The following is a 20571-nucleotide window of genomic DNA, read 5'->3' on the forward strand; positions in this document are numbered from 1 at the left end:
GCTCCTTTTCCGCCCACCTTCCTTCCTCTCTCTTTCTGGCACTGTCTCGCTCTGCGCTCTTCCTTCACCTCTTCTGTCTCTGCATGCAGGGCTCACGGGGCTTTGCGTCTTTCGAGGCGAGAATCTTCTTACATGCACCGCGAGAAGCGATAGAAGCTTCTGGGTAGCCAAGCTAGATAGAGTTCACGTGCGACAATCAAAGAGCGGGCGGGCGTTGGTAAATCCCAAACTTCGATGTTCAGCGCACGCGCGGGCCTTCTTATCCCTTTGTAACTTCGTAGAGGATACAGTGTCTATCCAAGACTACTAATCAATTTAGCACAAAGGCTTTAACTTTTCTGATTAGAGGGTGAGACAACTGGCATATTTACATTGGAAATTACACATTAGTAGTTTACTAATACTGTTTTAGAAATACTTGAATTTGAGTCTGGATTCCATTCTACGCGTGCCTCGCTGTCGTCCCTCGGCATTTCTCTCTGCGTTTCTACCTCTCCACTAGTGGGGCCCTATTTAGCGCCTTTCTGTCTCGCCTGTTGGTCTCTTTGTGTCTCCATTTTTATTTATTTATCTAGTCATCTTTTATTGATTTATTTGTGTCTAGTGCGGCCCTGTCTGTCTGCTTGGTTTCATCCCTGGCGTGAGTCTCTCATTGACCGGCAGTCTGTGCTTCGAAAAAAATTTACACGGCCTCTCGTGTGGGCGGTCGCAACTCGAAAGGAGAAAACGAAGGGCGATTCCCCCGCCCATAGGCAGCACAAAATTCGTGTTCTTCTAAAGCCTCGAGCCGAAAGCTCGGACCCCGCGTATCCAAAGTGATGGAGGATCTACGCCAAATAACACAACCGGCGAGTTGAACTGCACAGATGCATTCTAAACTTCATACACGAGTTTCATTGATCTTCGCGGCAGGGAGAGAGAGGGACGGTCTCGCAGGATTTGCAAGCCGCATTGCCTGACGCCTCGATCGCGCGGCGCCACAGATTCTCCCGCTCCTTCGGTCCGCGCGCGTTTACGCGCCTCCGCCCCCTTTGCTTCCTCTCTTCGTACTGCCCGCTGCTGAGTCTCGCAGTCGCTGGCTTGCTCGCGCTTCCCATTCACTTGGCCTTTTTCTGATTGCTTTGACTTGTTCGCGTCTTCAGACTCCGTTAGGCAGCGCGACGGGCGCGACGCCCGCCTGCAGACAGAAGCTGCGGAAGAGGCTGCGAGGGTCTCTGTAGAGCGTCTGCGGGGTGTCGAACTCACGCACCTCGCCATCAGCCATGACTAAAATCTGAGAAAAAAAAAAAAAAAAACGCGGCGAGACGTGGAAGCTGCGACGGCCACGCGAGCCGCGCCGACGGACTCAAGCAAATACACGATATGCGAAAAAAACGAAAACAGATCGAGTAGGGGGAGTGCGCCCTGGGCGCCATTAACACGGGATGGATCTGAACAGCTTCAGATTCCTCATTTGCGTCTCTAAATGTCCTCCGTCCCCTGCGGACTGTCGCCCTGTGAGCAGAGGCGGCGCCCTCTAACCTCACGCGGCATTCTCTTTGCCTCTGCTCAGCGACGCAAGTTTTTTTCAATTTTTCTCGGTTTTTTAGAGTTATTGTAGCGCTTGGGAAGTGGTGCGGGCGCGCCCTCTCCTCACCCTGTCGTAGTCCATGATCGTTTCGAGGCGGTGCGCGACTGTGATGAGCGTCGAGTCCGCGAAGTCGCGGCGAATCGTGGCCTGAATGAGCGAGTCTGTCCGCGGGTCGACAACCGAAGTGGCTTCATCCAACAGCAGAATTTTGCTCTTCCGCAGCAGCGCGCTGGAAAGAAAGACAGCGCAAGAAAAACTCTCAGCCCTGCGTGGCGTGCGCCGCTGCAAACGCCCACTTGCTCGCCGTCGTACGCGCCTCACAGGCCCTCTCGCCGCACAGCGATCTGCCTGAAGCTCCATGCCCCCCAGCATCCAGGGCATTGCATGGGCAGCACAGATACTCAAACATACTTTTAAATACATATATACTATACACATATATATGGCGAGAGGCACGCCTCCCCGCCGGCGCGCAGGCAGCTCGCTCGCCGCCCAACTGCGTGGGCGCGTCTCTCAGGCTCGTCTCTGCAACGCGCGGGTGTCTCTCTCTCACCGGGCGAGGCACAGCAGCTGGCGCTGCCCCATGGAGAAGTTTTTTCCGTTCTGCTCGACGGCTGCGTCGAGCGCCGCCCTTCGGCGCCTCCACAGCGCCCGGTCCTTTTCCTCTCGGAGCTGCGCGCAGGCGTCCAGGCCGTCGACGGCCTCTTCGGGTGCCGCCGCCGCGAGCGGCGAAGAGGCGTCTGTCGAGTCCGACGCCGGCGGAGACGCCGCTGCGCGCGGCGAACCCTCGTGGGGGCCGCATGCATCCGCGAGAGACAACACGTGCGGTGCTAAGTGCGCGCGTTCAATCGCTCGCCAGATCTCCTCGTCTGACGCGTGCCCCAGCGCGTCAACGTTGAAGCGGACGGTGCCCGAAAAGAGGATCGGATCCTACAAGAAAAGTGAAAAAAAGAAGAAAAACCCACAGAGGACGTGGTCCACTGGAATTCAGAATACAGAGATGAGCCTGTGGGAGTTCCATCGCGAACACCCGTGGGGGGCGGGCGGCAGAGATGCATCAGGCCATGTGCGTGAAGAACGTGGACTAATCACGTTTCACGAGTACAATCCGTGAAAGCTCTTTCGATTTCCACGAACAGCGTTACATATAATAAGACTACCTTAGACCCTCGCGGCGCGCCCGCTCGGCCGCTGCGAATCGGCACAGCAGCAGCCCCGCCCCGTAAAAACCGAGTAAGCACGCAAGAGAAGGGGAACTAGCCTCAAATGTGGTTCGAACTAGGCGAAGGGAAAGCTGTGCCCTGAACCCTAGATCTGTCGAGAAGATCAGGGAACGCCTTCCGTCCACGCCGAGTGTGACGGCCTGCAAGACAAGCCCCCCTCCTCCACGCAGCTGCACAGCGGAGTCACGCATCTGTGCGCATGTGTGTAGAAATTGAAAGTATTAATCCAATAGACAAAACAAAGATACAGAGACAAGTAGATGGACGCCTGCGGGTGTTGCTGGCCTCGCCTCGACGCACAAGACCCGCGCCGCGAAGGCGGCTGAGAGGAGTCTGGCAGGTACCTGAGGAATGATAGAGAATTTTGAGCGGAGGAGCCGGAGGGCGACCTCTTGGCAGTCGACACCGTCGACGAGGACTGCGCCCTCGGCAGGCTCCACGAGGCGCAGCAGCGTGAGCAGCAGCGTACTCTTTCCGGCGCCTGTGCGGCCTGCCAACCCGATCCTGAAAAAACGCGAAAAAAACCACCTCGGCACGCGCGAAAACGTCCCCGCTGCCTCGCCCAGACGCAGCGAGCCAAACGTCACAACAAAGAGACGCACACGCCCGATCCACATCGCCGCGAACCAAACCCGCCACGCTGTCCCCACCCCTCGCTCTCTCTCGTCTCCTCCCGAAGACGCTCAGCCGCTCGGCTGCGGCTGTCCCCCCCCGTCCCCCCCTCCCCCCCGGCGGGTCCTCCGCCTCGGCGTCGTCGGGTGTGGCTACACGTCTCTCTGCGTCTGTCTGGCTCGATTTCTTCGACCTCTCCTCACTTTTCGCCGGGTCTGAACTCCGCTGTGACGCCGCGGATGACCAGCCGGCTGTCGCGGCGGTAGCGGGCACCGAGGCCGCGGAGTTCGACGCGCCCTTCGGTAGGCCATTCTGCGAGGCTCTCGGCGTTGGCTTGCGTCCGCGCGCTGCCCAGAAACGCCACGAGGCCGTCCCGGCCGCTGCGAGAGAGCGCGCCGCCTCGCGCGGCTGGCACGGCCTGCGAGCCTCTCGGTTCCAGCGCCTCGGCGGGGATCTCGTCGGCGTAGTCCTTGATGCGCTCGACAGACAGGATGTTGCTTTCTGTGTCGCTGGCGCAGCGCACCAGCCAGTTGAGCTGCTGCGTGATGTTCAGCGCGTAGGAGACCGCCAAGCCGCCGAGGCCCGCCGAGACGCCCGCGGAGAGGCCGGCAGAGAGGCCTGAAGAGAGGCCGCGGGCGGCGGAGGACTGTTTGGCGAGCGCCGCGCAGAAGGCGGTGAAGGTTACGACCATGGTGCCGACGAATTCGAGGCGCAGCGCCAGCCAGCGGTTGGAGGCGACGTAGAGGTAGCATGCCTCGAGCTCGGCATTCATCTTGGCTTCGTTCTGCGTCTGAAAGCGCGCCTGCTGCCTGAACGCGCGGATAGTAGTCACGCCCTCCAGCGTCTCGGAAAAGTCTTGGAAGATCGGAGAGCGCAGCAGCGCCTGCAGCCGCTGCAGCTGGCGAGACGTCGGGATGTAGTAGTTTTGCACCGACCGGTAGAAGGCAAGCAGCGGGAGCAGAAAGAGGAGAAATACCGGAAAGACAAACGCGATCGCCGTGAAGGTCGCGATCGCGCGAAAAATCAAATTCAAATACGACGTAAACGTCTCAGGCAGCGTCTCGTCAACCGTGTTCAGGTCCTTGGTGAAGCGATTCAACAGACGTCCCAGCGGCGTCGACTCGAAGAACGACATCTCCGCGCTGAAGAGAAAACGCACACACCCCAGGCCGTGCCAGCCACATCGGCAGCAGACCACCCGGACACCGCCAGCGGCCTCCACAGTTCCTGTCGAGTCCTTCAACCACACACGCTGCGCATCTCCGCCGACCTACGCATGCGACGCATCCATACACGCACCTGCAGCGATCTATACACACTAAGCTACAATCTCAGCTCTATATACAGGTACAGACACATCTCTACATGCGTATCAACATGCATCTCTATATACGTATCTCAATATACATCTCTATATCCTTTTCAACATATACATGTGTATATACATGTCTACATACGTATCTATATACATCTCTATATATACACCTCTACACACGTGTCGATATAGACATATCTATACACGTATCAATATACATCTCTAGATACACACCTCTATATACGTATCAACATACATCTCTATATACGTATCACTACACATCTCTACATACGTATCATTTTTTATACAGCTAGATATATATATCTATGTATATGTGCTCGCTGGCGAACGGTGGACTGCGTGGAGAAGCAGCAGCGCGGCAGTGAAGGGTATTCTCCAACAAACACAGAGAGTCGCACGGGTGCGTCGCCATTCTCTCGCGGAGGATCGCTGCGCTTCTCACTCGGTGACCGCGCTGAGGAGGCGATCGTGGAAGTAGCGGGCGGCGGCCTGCGCGCCGCGAATGACGCAGAAGTAGCCTAAGACGGCGACTGCGAGGTTCAGCAAGACGAGCGCGACGTAGACGGCGAATCCCGTTCCGGCGGAGAGCGAGACCTCGGCTTCCAAGGCCCCGAAAAAACGAGATTTTCGCGCATTCTGCGAGGCGTCCGACCAATGAGAGAGCCACAGGTTGGCTAAGACAAGTACTGCGTTGGAGAGCGCGAGACACGCGGAAACAAGGACGCCGACGGAGAAGCCGCCCGCGCCTCTTAGGTACTCCAGATACACCGCCGCCCCCACGTCGCCATGCCGTAGATTCTCCTCTTCAATCAACGCCCCCTGACGGCTGAGAAAGAACGGAAGCGCCGCAAACGCGTGCCGACAACTGCGTGAGACACTGTGTGGGAAGTGCCCGTCGCAACAGGAGCACGAAGAAGACTCACTCGCAAACAAAACGCCAGACGAAGAAGACATAAATCGCCCCAAACCGGCACCTCCGAAGGGCGGAAAGGTTTAGCGTGGGCGCGAGGACCCGACGATGCAGGCTGGCGCCTCCTGCTGCGCCCGGAGAAGGACTGCGAGACCGCATCGGAGGCTTGAAGAACGACAGACACCTCGACAGAAGAAAGGAAGGGACAAAAAACTCGAGACAAAAGACGCGAAACCGCGCTTCCACTCGTCAAGGCCGCCCTTCTCTGGCGGCGCGCATGCCCCGAGTTGGCGTCTCTACACCCGAGAAGAAAGCCGCAGAGGAACGCACGTCTCAGGTGCTGGTGGAGTCCTCCATCGCCGATAAAGTCTCGAAAAAGGTTCATCTCCCTCCTCACCGAATCGAGTCTGCCTGCGCGGCACTGGCGCGCTCCACGCGGACGGCGACGCTGCCTCGGCTCGCGTTTACCTCCTGTCGCGGCTCGGCTTCGGCGTCGCCTGCGCCTCCGCGCTCGCCGGACTTTGGAAGGTCTTCGCGCGAGACTCGCGACGACACAGAATCCCGCCGCCGGTGCATTTCCTCCGGAGACGCAAGACTCGAAAAGACGCCCTTCGTCTCCTCCGTCTCGCGCTGGCGCTCCGCCGCCTCCTCCCTCTCAGCCTGCAGAGAGAAGACCTGGAAGTCCGCGAGCTGCTGCAAGTCCTGCAGGAGAGAGACGCAAGGAACACGCGCGAGGCTACCGATGACAAGGCAAGCGAGCTCTGGAAGCACACTCACGTATTCGTCGTGGGTCCACTTCGCTTTCTCAGTGCGCCTCGCTGCGCGCCCCGACGCGGCCATGTCCTTCCCCCCGGCGCCTCTCTGGCGACAGGACAGATTTCCATTCACGAAAGATGAGAAGAGAAGCAGGAGAACAAAGACGCAGAAAACGTCGAGCGAGGAAACGAGAGAAAAGGAGGGTGGAGGGGGGAAAGAAGGCCTCGGAGCACCACGCCGAAAAACACGCAACTGCACCGGAAGACGAAGACATCCGGCAGGACAAATGCGAGAAATGCCGCGAAAACGCTCCACGGAGAGAAGGAAAAGGCGACAAGATTTGCGAAAGAGCCACGAAAGGAAACCGAGGCGAGTGTCCTCGCCGGGATAGCTCAGTTGGGGGAGCGTCAGACTGAAAACCTGAAGGTTTAGGGTTTAGGGTCACGGCACGTTTGTTCTGCCAGTACACATGCGTCGTTCCTGCTTTGTCTTTCACAAACGTCTGCGTTCACGCTGCTCTCAGCGCGCCTCCTCAGCGACGAGAAACCCACCAAGCCCCTCAAAAACGCCCAGCTCTCCACTGAAGCTTTCGCTCTCCCGCTTCACCAGTTTAGACCGAGGCCGGTCAGTCTGCCGATGTCTCGCCCGCGCTCGCTCTCTCCCGCAGCGAGACGGCACAGCCACAGACTTGTCTCGGCGTCTATCGGCGTCGCAAGCGGCGATCCACAGTTCAGCGCATGGACAGAGACCGCGACTTACGCCTGCACCTGTGCCACTCCGCGCGTGCGCGTCTCTCTCATCCTCCACACACTACTGAATTGGACTATTTGTCCTGGCTGCTTCAAGCCGCTTCTCTCAAAAATCCCGAACCGCCATGGCTCACTTGACGCGAGGCGCCTCGTCGCATCGCCGTCGCAGAGCCTTCGTCCGCGTGGCGCGCTCCAAGCACACAACTTACAAATACACGCATAGACAGAAATATAAAACTATAGATAAATATAAGTAAAAATGCAAAAAATATGTACGTATAGAAATGAGTCTATCTGTCTGTATAGCTGGCTCTGCGGCGAGCGTGTCGGAGTACGCGCGGGCTGTCTCACCTTGTAGGCCCCGTCGAAGCAGATGCGTTTGTCCTTGAGGAAGAGGATTTGCTGCGCGTGCGGGAGGGTCGTTGTCAGTTTGTGCGTGACGAGGACGACAGTGCGGTTGCGCAGGAGGCCGCGGATGCATTTTTCAAAGATGTGCGCGGCGACGTGCGCATCGACTGCAGAGAGGCAGTCGTCGAGAAGGTAGACGTCCGCCTGTACGTACACGGCGCGGGCGAGTGCGACGCGCTGCTTCTGCCCACCAGAGAGGTTGATGCCTTTCTCCCCGATCTCCGTCTGGTCACCCGCGGGCAGGAGCGCTAGGTCAGGCAGCAGCGAGCAGGCAGCCAGCACGCGCTTGTACCAGGCCGGCAAAAAAGGGTAGCCAAAAACGATGTTGTCACGCAGCGTCGCGTTCTGGATCCACGGCTCCTGCGCCACGTAGGCCACCCGCCCCACCACAGAGACCCGCGGCGCGGACGCGTGCGGCGGAAGCAACGCAAACGCCGAACTCGAAAACGCGTCCGCAGCGCTCAGCCCCGCCGCGGCTGGCGGGCGCGTGGGCGAGGCGGCCAAAAGCGCCGACGACGCAGGCGCCGCCACGAGTGTGTCGCCGAGCAGAGTCGCCAGCAGGCCCGTTTTGCCGCTGCCAGTCGGACCAACGACTGCGGTGAGCGAGCCTGAACGCGCGCGGCAAAGCAACGATTCGCGCCGGTCACACACAGAGACGAACGCCACAGAAGACACCCCCCGGCTCTCTCCGTTCTGTCTCCACTCTCGCGACTCAACGCTCCCTCCTCCAGCGCACTTGAAACGTTTCGCGCGCCCAGCCAGGCGCCGCTTGGAAGGCGAGGGGAGGCAGGGAGACGGACGGCTTACCCGCGCGACACTGGAGCTTCAGATCGGCGAAGAGCCGCTCGCCGCTAGGCCAGCAGACGTCGCAGCTGGAGACCTCGACAGCGAACATGTCGGTCGGGAGCGAGGGGGGCAGGCTCGCGGGCGCAGGCCGTTTGGCCGTGACAGAGGCCGCGTCGTGGGCGTCGCCAAAGTCGAGGAGGTCTCGACCGGCGACGGCGAGGGCGAGGGGCGGGGCCTGCGGGGCGCGTTCAGGCAGGTCGAGGAAGCGCTGGATGCGCTGCAGCGCGGTGGCGGTTTCCGCGGCGTTGTTGATGGTGGCGGGCAGCATTTGCATGGGGAAGCCGAGTGCGTTGAAGAGCGCGAGGGCCGTGAAGGCGGTCGCGGGGTCGAGCTCGCCGTGGCGCCAGACGTAGAGCCCGAAAGTTGTGGAGGAGACCGCAAGCGGCATGCTCAGCCACTGCAGCCGCATCGCCATGCCCGCGACCTGGTACGCCCAGAGCCCCGCGAGCTCGACTGTGCGCAGCTGCGCAATCCGCGCCGCGAAACTCGTCTCCCACGCGTACAGCTTGACGACCTTCATCGCCGCGAGGAACTCCCCCGTCAGCTTCCCGCGCTCGTCGCGCAAACTCATCAACTCGCTCTGCAGGCGCTTGATGCGACGCGCCACCAGGCCTGAGGAACAACACCCAAAAACACGCACCTCAGTCGCCGCCTCGCCACGCGCAAACGCCGCCGCCAGTGTAGAGAGCTGGCCCCCCAGCAGCGCCTGCTGCCTCGAGCGACAGGAGCGGGGGGGGAGGGGGGGGGAGCAGCTGGTTTCTTTCATTTCAATTGGCTTTAGCACCGGTATTCATCATTATATGAAGTGAAGAATAAAAAGGATTAGTAAGTTTATAGTGAGGAAGTAAATGGAAAAAGTGTTTGTATATTTTTTTACTACTTATTTTGGTGGATCACTCGCCGCCCAGCGTCCCTAGACAGCCGCTGTTCCGACGCCTCTTGCCAGACCGCGTGTGGACACGCTGCGTCGCGGGGTTTCAGGTTCTCGGCTCCGGGTGTCCCTCTCTGCCGACCTGTTATGGGGCCGCCGACGAGCATGACGACTACGCCGCCCAGCGCAGCGACGCCGACGTGCCTGAAGAGGAGCAGGAGCGCGATGCAGATCTGCAGCGGGCCAGACCAGAGGATGTGTATGTACAGCATCCTGTCCTGCAGGCGCTGCGCGTCGACCGACATCAAGTTTACCACGTTGCCCGTGCTTGCGGAAGAAGAGGACGAAGAAGAGGGAGAGGAGGAAGAAGACGCAGCCTCTGAGGAGGCGCAGGCGGCGGCCGCGCGGGGCTTCGCGCCGGGCATCAGACGCAGCGCCTTGCGGAAGATGAGCGAGGCAACCGCCACGCGCATCTGCATTCCCAGCACCAGCTGCAGATGGAAGTACTGATGCAACAGAAAGGACTGCACCACGCTGGAGCAGAGAAGAATGCCCGCGTAGAACACGCCATCCCACAGCGTCGCCCTGCGCACACACGACTCGCACCACCACGGAAACCTGCATCCTCGCGCGCTGCTTCGGAGTCGTTTCGGTTCAGTGCGTCGCGCCACTCCTCACTGCCTCGCGGCGCAGGAGGCAGCAATCCGCAGCCATCCACTGCGGATACAGCCTTCAAATCGGCACACACACATGGTCCCCCACATTCGGACTGCCTGCGGAGAATCCCGCCAGGGCCGTGGAGAGAGCGTCGCCGACTGCTGACGAAAAACGTGAAAACTCAACAAAATTGCCCGAAAAATCGGCTGCCCTCACGCGCGACCCGAACTCACTCTGCGTCCGCGGCCGCCGTGTCTGAACCGAGGAAGGAGATGATCCGGTGGAGCATCACAGGCCCGACAAAGCCGAGCAGGTCGACGACAAACTTGAGACAGGCCGGCAGGATCAGTCTGTGGCCGTAGCACTTCAACAGCACTCTGAACAGACTCGGCGTTCTGAAGTCGCTGCGGAACCGCAAAGGAAAGCGAGCGACAGACCACGAGGAAGAGGGGGGGGGCTGCGGCACGGAAAATCCAGGAACTGGAAACAGAGGTCGAGAGGCCTCTTCCTCCGCGCGCCACGCCTCCTCCAGCGTGTCGGCCTGAGCCTACAAAAGACACGCGGGCACGGAGAGCAGCGAAGAAGCGGTTCGAGCGGCAGCGCCAGCGTGAACGCGACAAAGAGGCACCAAAACGCGAGAGAGGAAGGACGTGAAACAACTTTCCCCTCCCTCTCCCCACCCCTCCCCTCCGCGCCAGCAAGACACTCGTGGGGAGACGCCGACGCGTGTGCCTTCTTAAGGCACTTCGCAACACCATTTTTCGAGGCCAGTTACCTTCGCCTGCATGGAGGGCGGAAGTCGATAGAGGTCTCTCTGGGTGAGCGACTGCGTTCTGCCCTTGGACACGAGCGGCGACAGCCACGCAAAGGTCAGCTTCTGCCAGACGCTCGCATGGAACTCGGGCGCCAGGTGCTTCCGGGCTTCGCCGTCTCGCTCCTCTTCTTCGCCTTCTTCAATGTCGGCGTCGGCGTACCCTCGGGGCCCCGCGCGCCTGCGTCCTCTGCCCTCGCAGCGGCTCTTTTCTTCGTCTGAGATGCCCTTGGAGGCCTCCGAGGCGCCGTCATCATCTGAAAAGTCCTTATCCGTCTCGCTGCACGAATCCTCCTCTAGTGGGTCAAGCAGAGCGAGCGCCCGCTCATCATCGCTACGCCGGCGGAGGCGCGGTCGCGGCTCTCGCGGCATCTCCCGCAGAGCGGAGGAGCCTCGCGCCGCCCGCCGCGCTGAAGGTTGGACGCGACCCCGAGACTGCAAACAACAAATCACGCGCACCACAGGACTTTGAGTTTTTGAGGGCAGCACTCTCGCTGGTAGATACGAGCGGCGACTCCACGCAGAAAATCCGCGCGACGTGAGCGGCAACCTCTCCGCGCGCGCGCTGAACAGCCAGCCGACTCGCGTGGACAGACCCCGTCCATGCGGCTGCCTACCCGCCAAGACAAAAGACGTTTAAAAACAGATGCCTATATATGTTTATATATATATATGGTGTACTTGTGTAGGCAGACACGCATGTAAGAATGTACGTACGCATGTGTGTAGGTATATATGTGCACATATATTACACATATTTATGTAAGTATACATGTACGCATGTATGTGCGAGCGTACGCATGTATATAGCTCTACAAATGTATTCAGGCACGCATGCATATGCACGCATTCACAAATGGATGCAAGTACACAGGAGACGGCGGCGCTCGGTTGTGTGCGGCTGTTCCTACGCGGTCGGTGGGCCGGCTGCGGCCGCAGTAAAGCCAGGAGAGTAGCGCGAGGAGGGCGGCGCCAGAGGCTTGGTGCAGCGCCTCGACGGCGCCGCACCAAGCGTCGCCTCGCAGCCAGGCGCGCGCGTCGCTCTGCAGAAGAACCAACTGACTCAGGTTGGCGACTCCGAGCGCGAGCCTCAACAGGCGAGACTCCGCGCGGCGCCTGTGCGCCTCGGCGACAAGTCGCGCGAGGAAGAAGAGGAAGAACAGCGCCTGCGCGACGCACAGGAACGCCACGTCGACGGCGAGAGGCAGGAAGGCCGCCGGCAGCACAGAGCGCGGGGAAAGGCCCGCGAGCGAGAGTGCAAACGGCAGCAGCAGGTTGAGCAGCAGCGGAGGGAGGAGAAGAAGCACGACGAGCGCCACAAGCAGACCCACGCGCAGTCGATCCAGGCGGGAGAGGGCACGCGGCCGCGAAGAGGCCGACGGCGCCCAGAAGAGGCGCAGAGAAAGGAGGAGAGGAAGGAAGGCGAAGAGCGGAAGCGCCACGTGCGCAAAGCACGCGTTGAAGTCTCGCAAGGCGCTGTTCCACACGACGTATGGCGGAGGGAGAGAAGGACAGAGCGGAAACGAAGACGTCTCCCCCAGCGCGGCGGCAACCTGCGCGTCCTGAACAGCAGGAGAAGAGGGGGAAGAAGGCGATCCTGAGAGAAGCTCCAGGGCGCCTTCGCGTCGAGCGGCACCGCCGCCATTCGCCGACGGCAGCATCAAGTCTGGCAGGCTCGCGCGGGGTGGCGGCTGTTGAACAGTCGCCGCTGCAGAGACGCTAGAAAACCGACACGAGAGGAGAGACAGAGAGGAAAAGCAGAGGAAAAAGAAGAGAATGCGCGGAAAACACAGGGGCGATGCCTCTTGAGATGACGGCTGCGTGGAGCGCGAGGGCGACTGTAAATAACGGAAGCGGTCGCGAGAGGAGAGAATGGCGAGCAAGCGCCCGGACCGCGGAAGGGGACAGAGTGTGTGGGACCCGACAACTCCATCTGAAGAGGCATGGAGGGCAGAGGCAGACATCACCGGGCTGGCCGTCGCGCGCGGCGCCGGCTGGAATGGGGGATTGCTCCCTAGCCCCCGCGCATTTCGCATCTTTGGTGGGCAAGCGAGAAGAGTAAGACTTTAGGAAAGAAGGGTCAGGAAGAAGGAGACGCAGGCTCGGCGCAGCGTCTCGAGCCGCGGCGGCGCCGGCGGGAAAAAGCACCAGCCGCCGATTCCAGGAGGCGACGAGGATGAGGAGACCGACCGAGGGCGCGGACGGACGAAAACCCCAAGAGTATAGAACGGGTATAGACACGGCCAAGATGACAGTAGGGAACTCAGTCCTTCAAAGGGAAAGAAACAAGAGCCGAGTATGTCTGCCATACGGGATTTGCCACCGGAACCGCGTGCCCTCTGGCCTCGGGACAGAAAACGACGCAATAGCGTCGCTGAAACACACACGACGAAGCACTTTGAAAAGCCTCGTAAACCTTCAGACTCACTCATTCGGACGCCGCCTATCCAACACACAGTCACGTACCGAATGTTGGACGGGCAAACCACGGGAGAGGGAACGCAGCTAGACAGCCACGGAAGCCAATCGAAGCATACAAACGAGAGGACCGCGCACCGCCGAAACGACCGTGAGCCGCGCTGGTAAGGCGCAGCTGGTGAAAGCCTTGAAGAGCACGCAGACAACGGCCACGTGTTGACAAATTGACTCTGCGGACAAATGTGAGAGAATAGGGCGCCGATCCGAGCGCCCGCGCGCATGACTCCTAGCATGCAAGGTTTTCGCAGGAGTCGAACTCGCGGCGTCAAGCTCAGCGGAACTCGAGACAGCAGGGGCCGGCTGCGAGCTTCTGGGAACAAGGAGTGAGGGCGACTTTGGCGGGTGTCGAAACGATAACTCTGTCACGGAAACGGCGCAAACTTGTCAATGTTTAGGTCTACGTGCACCTCATTCCTCGAGAAAGGTTGCGCAGCGAGTTGCTACAGCTCGTGGAGGAACCCCCTGGGGAACTCGAGGTCATCCCCCGCGTGTGCTGGTTTGGCCGTGCCAAACCCTTTCTGCTGGACCGTTCTACTGGGCACGAACTGTGCATGAGAACGCGCTTTCCTCAACGTTCCCGCTATTCCAAGTGCGGCTTCTCCTCGACGTACTCCGCTCTTCACGTTCCGGGCTTCTCTGCCGCTCTCGAGAGCTCGGGCGGCTGAAAGGGCGGGGGGCGCGTCGTTCCTGGTTGCTGTGGTAATGAGCTCTGTGATTCGTCTCTTACTTGCTTGAAACAAAGCATGTAAGGCGAACCGATATGACCGAGTTGGCAGCCTCCACTGTGTGTCTCACGGAGCTCGTCTCCCCGCCCAAAACGGCCTCGCGGTTGCCGCCACGCGAGACGGCCGCAGGAGAGCGCCAGATCCGGCGGTGGGAGAGTTCCCTAGTCTCTGAACGTAGCCCCTGTCGTGCATGCGCGCCAGTAAGCGAACTCCGTTCGTTAGAACTGCCCACCTGCACTCTGTACTGCGCGGGTTCCTCCCGACTGGTGTGCATCCGTCGAGCTAGGCAGGCGGGGGGCCTCGCAGAAGCGGGCTACACCATGCAGCAGCTGGCCGCTTCGAGTTTTGCTGTAAGGCCGTGGCTCGCGGATCTTGTGTACGTACTCCAGACTCCGGACAGTTAGCCCAAAGCAGCGTTAAGGTCACGCGCCACGTGGAAAACACCCCGCAAAAAAGTGTTGGCGCAGAGGCGACCGAATCCTGTTTAGCACAGATGGTTGAGACCCGAACGGCGCCTCGTCTTGTCCGCCAACAGCTTAGTAAGCGCTCGGAATGTAGCCAACCCGACGCCCCACGCATCAGCCATGCGTGCAGGTGTGGAACGAACTGCCCAGTTCCGTGGTCGCCGAAAAATGAACCTGAGAAACGCCGATTCAGTGGCAAGGTGTGCTTATGTGTGACAGCAAAGCAAAGAGCTACGGAGACGGGAGTCCCGACGCCCAGCCATCTACCTCTCACGGAATGCCCTTCTCTAAAGGCCGATCTTGGGTGAGGTCACTGCCTTGCTAATGAGCAGAACTCGATCTTAGATGCACGCGCACAAGGAGCTCTAGCTGTCAACCGATGAAGCTGTAGGTCAACAACGAGATCCAAAACGCCTGCATGCTGGCAAGACGCATAGCTCTAACTAATCAGGCCATCAACGAACAGGCCAGCACCAGCCGATAACTCGATATCGAGCATTCCAAGTGTCTCAAGCTGACTGCAAAGGAACGCGCAAGCCCAGGTCTCTTCCTCTGATTGTCATGCGTGGAGGGCTGCGGTCGATTTCTCGTCGGGAAGCTTGCGTTTTTCCGTGAATCGCATGCCTCTCTCTGAGGCTATCGACACTATATTTTAAGCTTACTGGCTGAACTTGGACTCATTATATCATCCTGGAATCATAAAAAACCCATGTGTGGTAAGATCCTCAAGCCTGACTTTGCCAAGAGCCTGGCTACCAGGTTCAGCGGAGTTGCAACCAAGACGGCATCATGAACCTAAGCCGCAAACCTCCTGCCCCACTGAAGCGTACAGCCCACGGGACAGGACTAGAAGTTCGCTTTCTGCTTGCTATCCAAGACAATGACTTCGATATATCATCGTCCCCCCTATCCCATATATATATATATATATATATATATATATATATATATATATATATATATATATATATATATATATATAATTAGATACGTTTATATCGTACGGCAACGGCGAGGCAAATGTGAGGCGTGGGCTTTGGTTTTTAGTCTCTGGGTAAGATGCGCATGAGTGCATGCATTTTGAGCTAGCGAGAGTGAAGAAGAGTTTCGAGTTTTCAAGTTGCCGCCTCTGCGGCCAGACACAGAACGAGGGAGAGAGAGAGACGAGACCAAGACAGACCCAGAAGGTCGTCAAGCTTCTGCGGGCGCAGCTGTCATGATGTCCTTCAAGTGTCGCCGGTACTTTCCACGCTCCTCTTCGAGAGACAGCGAAACGCCCCTCGTGCGAGTCTTCTGTTTCTCCTTCTTCTCGTTTCGCGCCAAGCGATCGAACTGCCCAAACGACGCAGTGGAGGTCTGCGCGCTGCAAAGAAAAGGGGAGACAAAATCACGCGCACGCCGATCTCTGCAGCGAAGCTCCGCTGAGGCGTCCCAGCCCCACTGCTTCGTGATGAAAAACCCTAAACCCCAGAGGGAAGCGCGGAATGTCGATAAAAAAACTCAAACACGTGGACACGAGCTTCCGACTCCACGTCGCATCCCGATCCGCAGAGACCTCTCGTGCCCTCGCGGCACCGCTGGATAACCTTCACACTAGAGACGCTTACTGGGAACTCTCTAAACACCATAAGAGACAAGAGAATCTGATATGTTACTTGTAATCAGAGGAGTTCACGAAAAGTGTTAGGGGACAGGAGCTCGCACTATTGGATCGCGTCTCCGGCAGAGCATGCAGCCCGTTCACACACGCCGCGGGAAAAGAAAAGAAGAAAACCTCCTCTTGCCTGCGATATGGAACTGCGTACACAAAGGCGCCTCAACCCAGCCTCCTCCAGCTACTCATGGAGGCCTCCACTTGCTTCGCTCTCTTTCTCAGGCCCTACAGGCCGCGCGCACCTCGTGGAATCGGCAGCCCGCGCCTCCATGCCTGCTGGCGCGTAGAGATCACTATGTTATGGATTTTCTCTTTCTTAATGCCATTCCTGAACTGCCGCCTTACCGCCTTAAGACTTCCTGGAGCGCTTCCTTGGTTTGCCTCCTGTGTTTGAGTCCCGCTTTCTTGCCGTCTTTCCCCAGCTTGCTTTCTCCGCCGCTCGCGAGGGTCGCGAGGACGCCGGCGGGGAGTCTGCGGTTCGTTTCGGCTTCCATTTTGTTGCGGAGTTCGCGCAGTTTCTGCTTCGCCTTGCGCAGCGTCGCCTCCTTGGCTTCCTCTTCGAAGGGACAAGTGCTCTCCGCGGCCGCTCGCGCCTTTGCGGGCGGATTCGTCTTGAGGCGCTTCGCCACGCCGCGGTCGCGGCCGCGCCGTCCCAAGTACTCGCCGCCCTTGGCCTCGATGACAGCCTCCGCGAGCGCCTTCTTCTGCTGGACGCCTTTGTGGCCCCACCGCGGAACCCAGTCGCGCGTGTGCTCGTCCCACACCAGCCGACTCCGCTTCCGCTTCTGGATGCCCTTCTCCTTCGCAAACTGCTCCCAACGCGTCAGCGGGCGCGCCGCCGGCACCTGCGCAGCCACGAGTCACGCATCAGAAGACACAGGAAGCGCGTGAGCGGAGCAAAGACGCGAACCCACGCAACGGGAAGCAGCGGCCGCAGCGGCGCAAGCGGGCGCGCACTGACGCGAGAGAGCAAGCGCGAACGCCGTCAGCCAAGCCAAGCGGAGACGGGAGCAAGGCGCCGCCCACGAGTGACCCCGCGCAGCGTGAACAGAAGGCAATGCGGAGAAAAAGAGGCAGAAGCAACGGAGGAAGGGGTGGGACAGACTTACCGGGTGCATGCGCGGCATTTTGAACGCCGAGTTCTTCACAGGGGGCGGGAGCGCGACGAGCAGGCCGTCCTCTGTCGACTCGTGCGGCAGCGCGCAGAGCTGCGCAACCATGGTCTGAGCATTCCGGCGCGTCAACTCCGCCAGACTGAAGAGAACGGAAAACGAAAATCAAGGAGACTGGACACGCTGCAACGCGTGCCACTGCACGCCCGTGGAAAACTCAGCCGCCAACTGGCTGGTCATCCTCTTGGCTGTGTCAGAAGCACAGACAAACCGACATATCCTTGCAGGCCTCTGCGCAGATTCAGGCGAGCAGTGTGACGAGTCAACAGCAAACGAGGGCAGACACCTGCAGCAGGTTGAACCATTTACGGGGCATGAAGCTTTCCTCTGAAACCCCCTCCACAAAAGGCGACTAGCGATGCAGACGAAGACGAACGACAGACGGACGAGAAAGAGGACGGAAAGTCGCGCCTACTCGTCTGTGTGCAGGACGGGAGTGTAGTCAATCGCGACCAGGTAGTTCAGGTGCGACTCCAACGAGCTGCTGTCGCCGGTCGCAAGCCTAAAAAAAAAAAAAAAATTCGATAAGCGGCCTCTGGCGCCAGTGGACACGCGCTGGAAAGCAGCGTCTCCAAAGAGGTTTGGACAGAAGAGAGCCCGAAGCAACCGCGCTGGAGGCACGATCCAGAAGCCCCGTCAGCTCATGCGTCACGTGGGCAAAGGCACGCAGCGACTCAACGGCGTTCGAAGTCTTTAGTTTCGCTACGCCTCGCTGGAGGCCAACGAGTCAGCGATGCAGCGCAGGCCAGACTGCGCCGAGCCACACGAGAGCGGAAACTTGAAATCGACAGCCGAGGCGATGTGCAGCCGCCGACAAACACGAGAAATCGACCGGCGGGGACGCGAGTCCGCATGCAGAGACACGACGACTCGCAGGCGCTGCCGGGGCCCTGACAAATATTTGCGCGCGAACACAAGGAGAGGGAGCATACGGAGATTCAGAGGAGCGCAACGAGGGGGAAACAAGCTGAAAAAGAGAAAAATGTGTCCAAAGGATGTGCGCGAGTAGACGCCGCAGACGACGCGCAGTTAGCCCGTGTGCCACGCGAAGCGGCACGTTGAAGACGAGCTCTCGGCGAGCACCGAGCCAGCCGAGCAGCGCCGCAGTCAGACACAGGAAGATGGCACGAACTTCCAGGGACTACGCGAAACTCTGTTGGAGCATTCTGAGTCGAGTTACCACACCCAAGAGGCTGTGGCCTCTCAGCTGCAGGCTCTGACTGAGTCGCTGGAGCCTCGTGCAGACAGCATCGAAGAAAACTCTAAAACCCTTCTATCGAGCCGACTTCGCTGCGACGGAGAGAGAGGGAGTCGAGAGGGAGAGAGGAGAGGGACTTGCGGGAGGAGGTAAAGAGGCGTCGTGCGCGGAACAGAGTTTTTGTTTCTCGAGAGAGGACGGGCGACTCACGGTTCCGCAGCGGGCAGGTAGTGGGATACAGGCACCACGCCTTCCATCGTGGGACTCGGCAAGAGAGGAGCGCCAGTTTTATTCCTCGAAAAAGAGAGAGGCAGCTAGGCCTCCGGGCAAGAACACGCCGTTTGAAGACCGGCTTCGTCTGAGAGCTGCGCGAGCCTCCACCGAGAAGACGCTGTCAGGGCTCCAACGCGTTGCCGCGAGAAGGGCTGCGCGACCACGAAGAAGAAAGGACAAAAAAACAAAAGACGAGAGAAAAGCGACGAGGGAGCTGGTCAAACGCCTGCGACGAATGGCCAGGTTAAACAGGTCTTTGCTCGCGTTATACGCAACGCCTTCTTTTCTCAGAGAGACCGCGCTGGCGCGCGGAAAACAAGGTGGAGTTGAACGAACCCTGAGGGTGCATTCAAGGACAGAGGCTCGCGTGTCCCTTCCTTCTTGCGACCGCAGAGTCTTCTTCGTGTGCATCGTCTCGCAGTTGATTCTTTCTTCTCAAGAAGTTCAACTCGTAGCGCATCGACCCACGCATGCAGCCCCGCAGCCTCGCTCCCGCGTGCGGCGCATGCGCGACCAGCGAGTCTCGCAGATTTTTTTCGCACTCGCTGTGCGATAGCGCGGCCTCTCGCCCTACCTGGGACACGAGGAGAGTCATGAAGAATGTCTCCATAATTTCGCTTCTACAGAGGCGGCATGTTGGCAGGAATACGGAAGGGGTTCCTACGGGCGCCTTGAGGATGAGTTAACTCGCGGAGGCACGCGCCCTTCTGGGCTCCGTCTGCGTGTTTGGCGCGCGGAAGGACTTCGCGGCTTACCGGAGATGATTGGCTGGTGGAGGCGGCTCTTTTTGGCGCGTGTGGCTTCCGCCCTGTATCGCCCTGCATGAGACGTGTCCTCGCTTCTTCCCTGGAGGCGCGGGGCTTTGACTCTGTTGAGAAGCGCCAGAGACTTTAGAGTTAGACACGCACGCCAGGCGACCCAACAGTTTCTCCGTAAACACTGAGATTTCGACAGCGAAGCCTACGTCGCAGATAGGACGGTAAACAGGGGCAGCCCATATCGTTACGTTGTGACTGCCCGACAGCAGCGCTTTGCGAGTGTGCGGCAGGCGAAGCTGGAAAACGATTATATTGATTAGGCTGAAGATGACTCCGTTGATGAGATACAGACAACGATGTTCTTTGTGATGCGGGACAGCACCACCCGTATGGACTGTTTCAGAAGCTAAAAGTGGGCCTTGAATCGTGAGCATTCTACGAGCTCTGGCTCGCAGTCGATTTGGGCGCCCTCAGCCGTATACACCGCGAGAGAGAACTTCCTCTCAGATGCCTGTGTGATAAGCAACGACGCACTCGGTGAGACTGCTTCACTGCCTCGTGGTCCCGTCCGAAGACGCGAACGTCTTCTGCCGCAGCTGGCTGTCAAACAACTTGCAAGAGAGGCGAGACTGCGAGCTTGGAGGCACGCAGAAAACTAGACTAACAGTAGTCCCTGCTTAGAGCTCTGGATTTGAAAAGCATCCCGCGGGGGGGCTGCGAGGGGCTCGCCCAAAAGGCCTCACGCGCTCACCACCTCGGGAGGTGACGATTTCTGACGCTCTCGTCTGAAAAGGAGTTACCTGATGCACGCTTCTTACGGCTGGGCGATAATTCGACATAGCTGTGATGTTGAGGAGTTACTGTCACATTTGAAGTAGCCATCTTATCTGTGCAAATTAGCAGTTGCCAGGGAAAAGAGGCGGTCGCGTTGTTCTTGGGTGCTTCTCACGGCTACCACTTTAAACGGATTAGCAGAGCGCATAGAGAGAGTGCATCGGAGAAAGCGGATTGCCGGATAGACAAATAGGCGCCCACGGAGGGACAGACACAGATTGACCGATCGATGCATGCGTTGCTGGCGACCGATGGTCTGGGCGTCT

General features: G+C 59.2%; 2 protein-coding genes across 2 annotated transcripts; both read right to left on the bottom strand.

Annotated features, from left to right (window-relative positions):
• Nucleotides 1-1138: 1138 nt before the first annotated feature.
• BESB_043430 (uncharacterized protein) lies at nucleotides 1139-12785 on the bottom strand (the record flags this gene model as incomplete). The annotated part of the gene is made up of 13 exons (XM_029362794.1): nucleotides 1139-1273; nucleotides 1637-1799; nucleotides 2124-2500; nucleotides 3138-3297; nucleotides 3609-4547; nucleotides 5184-5567; nucleotides 6049-6353; nucleotides 7508-8172; nucleotides 8372-9022; nucleotides 9424-9866; nucleotides 10172-10485; nucleotides 10714-11184; nucleotides 11661-12785. 13 exons carry the CDS (start codon nucleotides 12783-12785, stop codon nucleotides 1139-1141), a joined length of 6132 nt encoding a protein of 2043 aa, XP_029220160.1.
• Nucleotides 12786-15607: 2822 nt separating this feature from the next.
• BESB_043440 (ribosome biogenesis regulatory protein (rrs1) protein) lies at nucleotides 15608-18697 on the bottom strand (the record flags this gene model as incomplete). The annotated part of the gene is made up of 5 exons (XM_029362795.1): nucleotides 15608-15779; nucleotides 16416-16915; nucleotides 17180-17324; nucleotides 17658-17744; nucleotides 18651-18697. The coding sequence occupies 5 exons, from the start codon at nucleotides 18695-18697 to the stop codon at nucleotides 15608-15610; spliced, it is 951 nt and encodes a 316-aa protein (XP_029220161.1).
• Between the last annotated feature and the right edge of the window lie 1874 nt (nucleotides 18698-20571).

Source organism: Besnoitia besnoiti, chromosome III (genome assembly GCF_002563875.1).
Source record: "Besnoitia besnoiti strain Bb-Ger1 chromosome III, whole genome shotgun sequence".
Taxonomy (NCBI): Eukaryota; Apicomplexa; class Conoidasida; order Eucoccidiorida; family Sarcocystidae; genus Besnoitia; species Besnoitia besnoiti.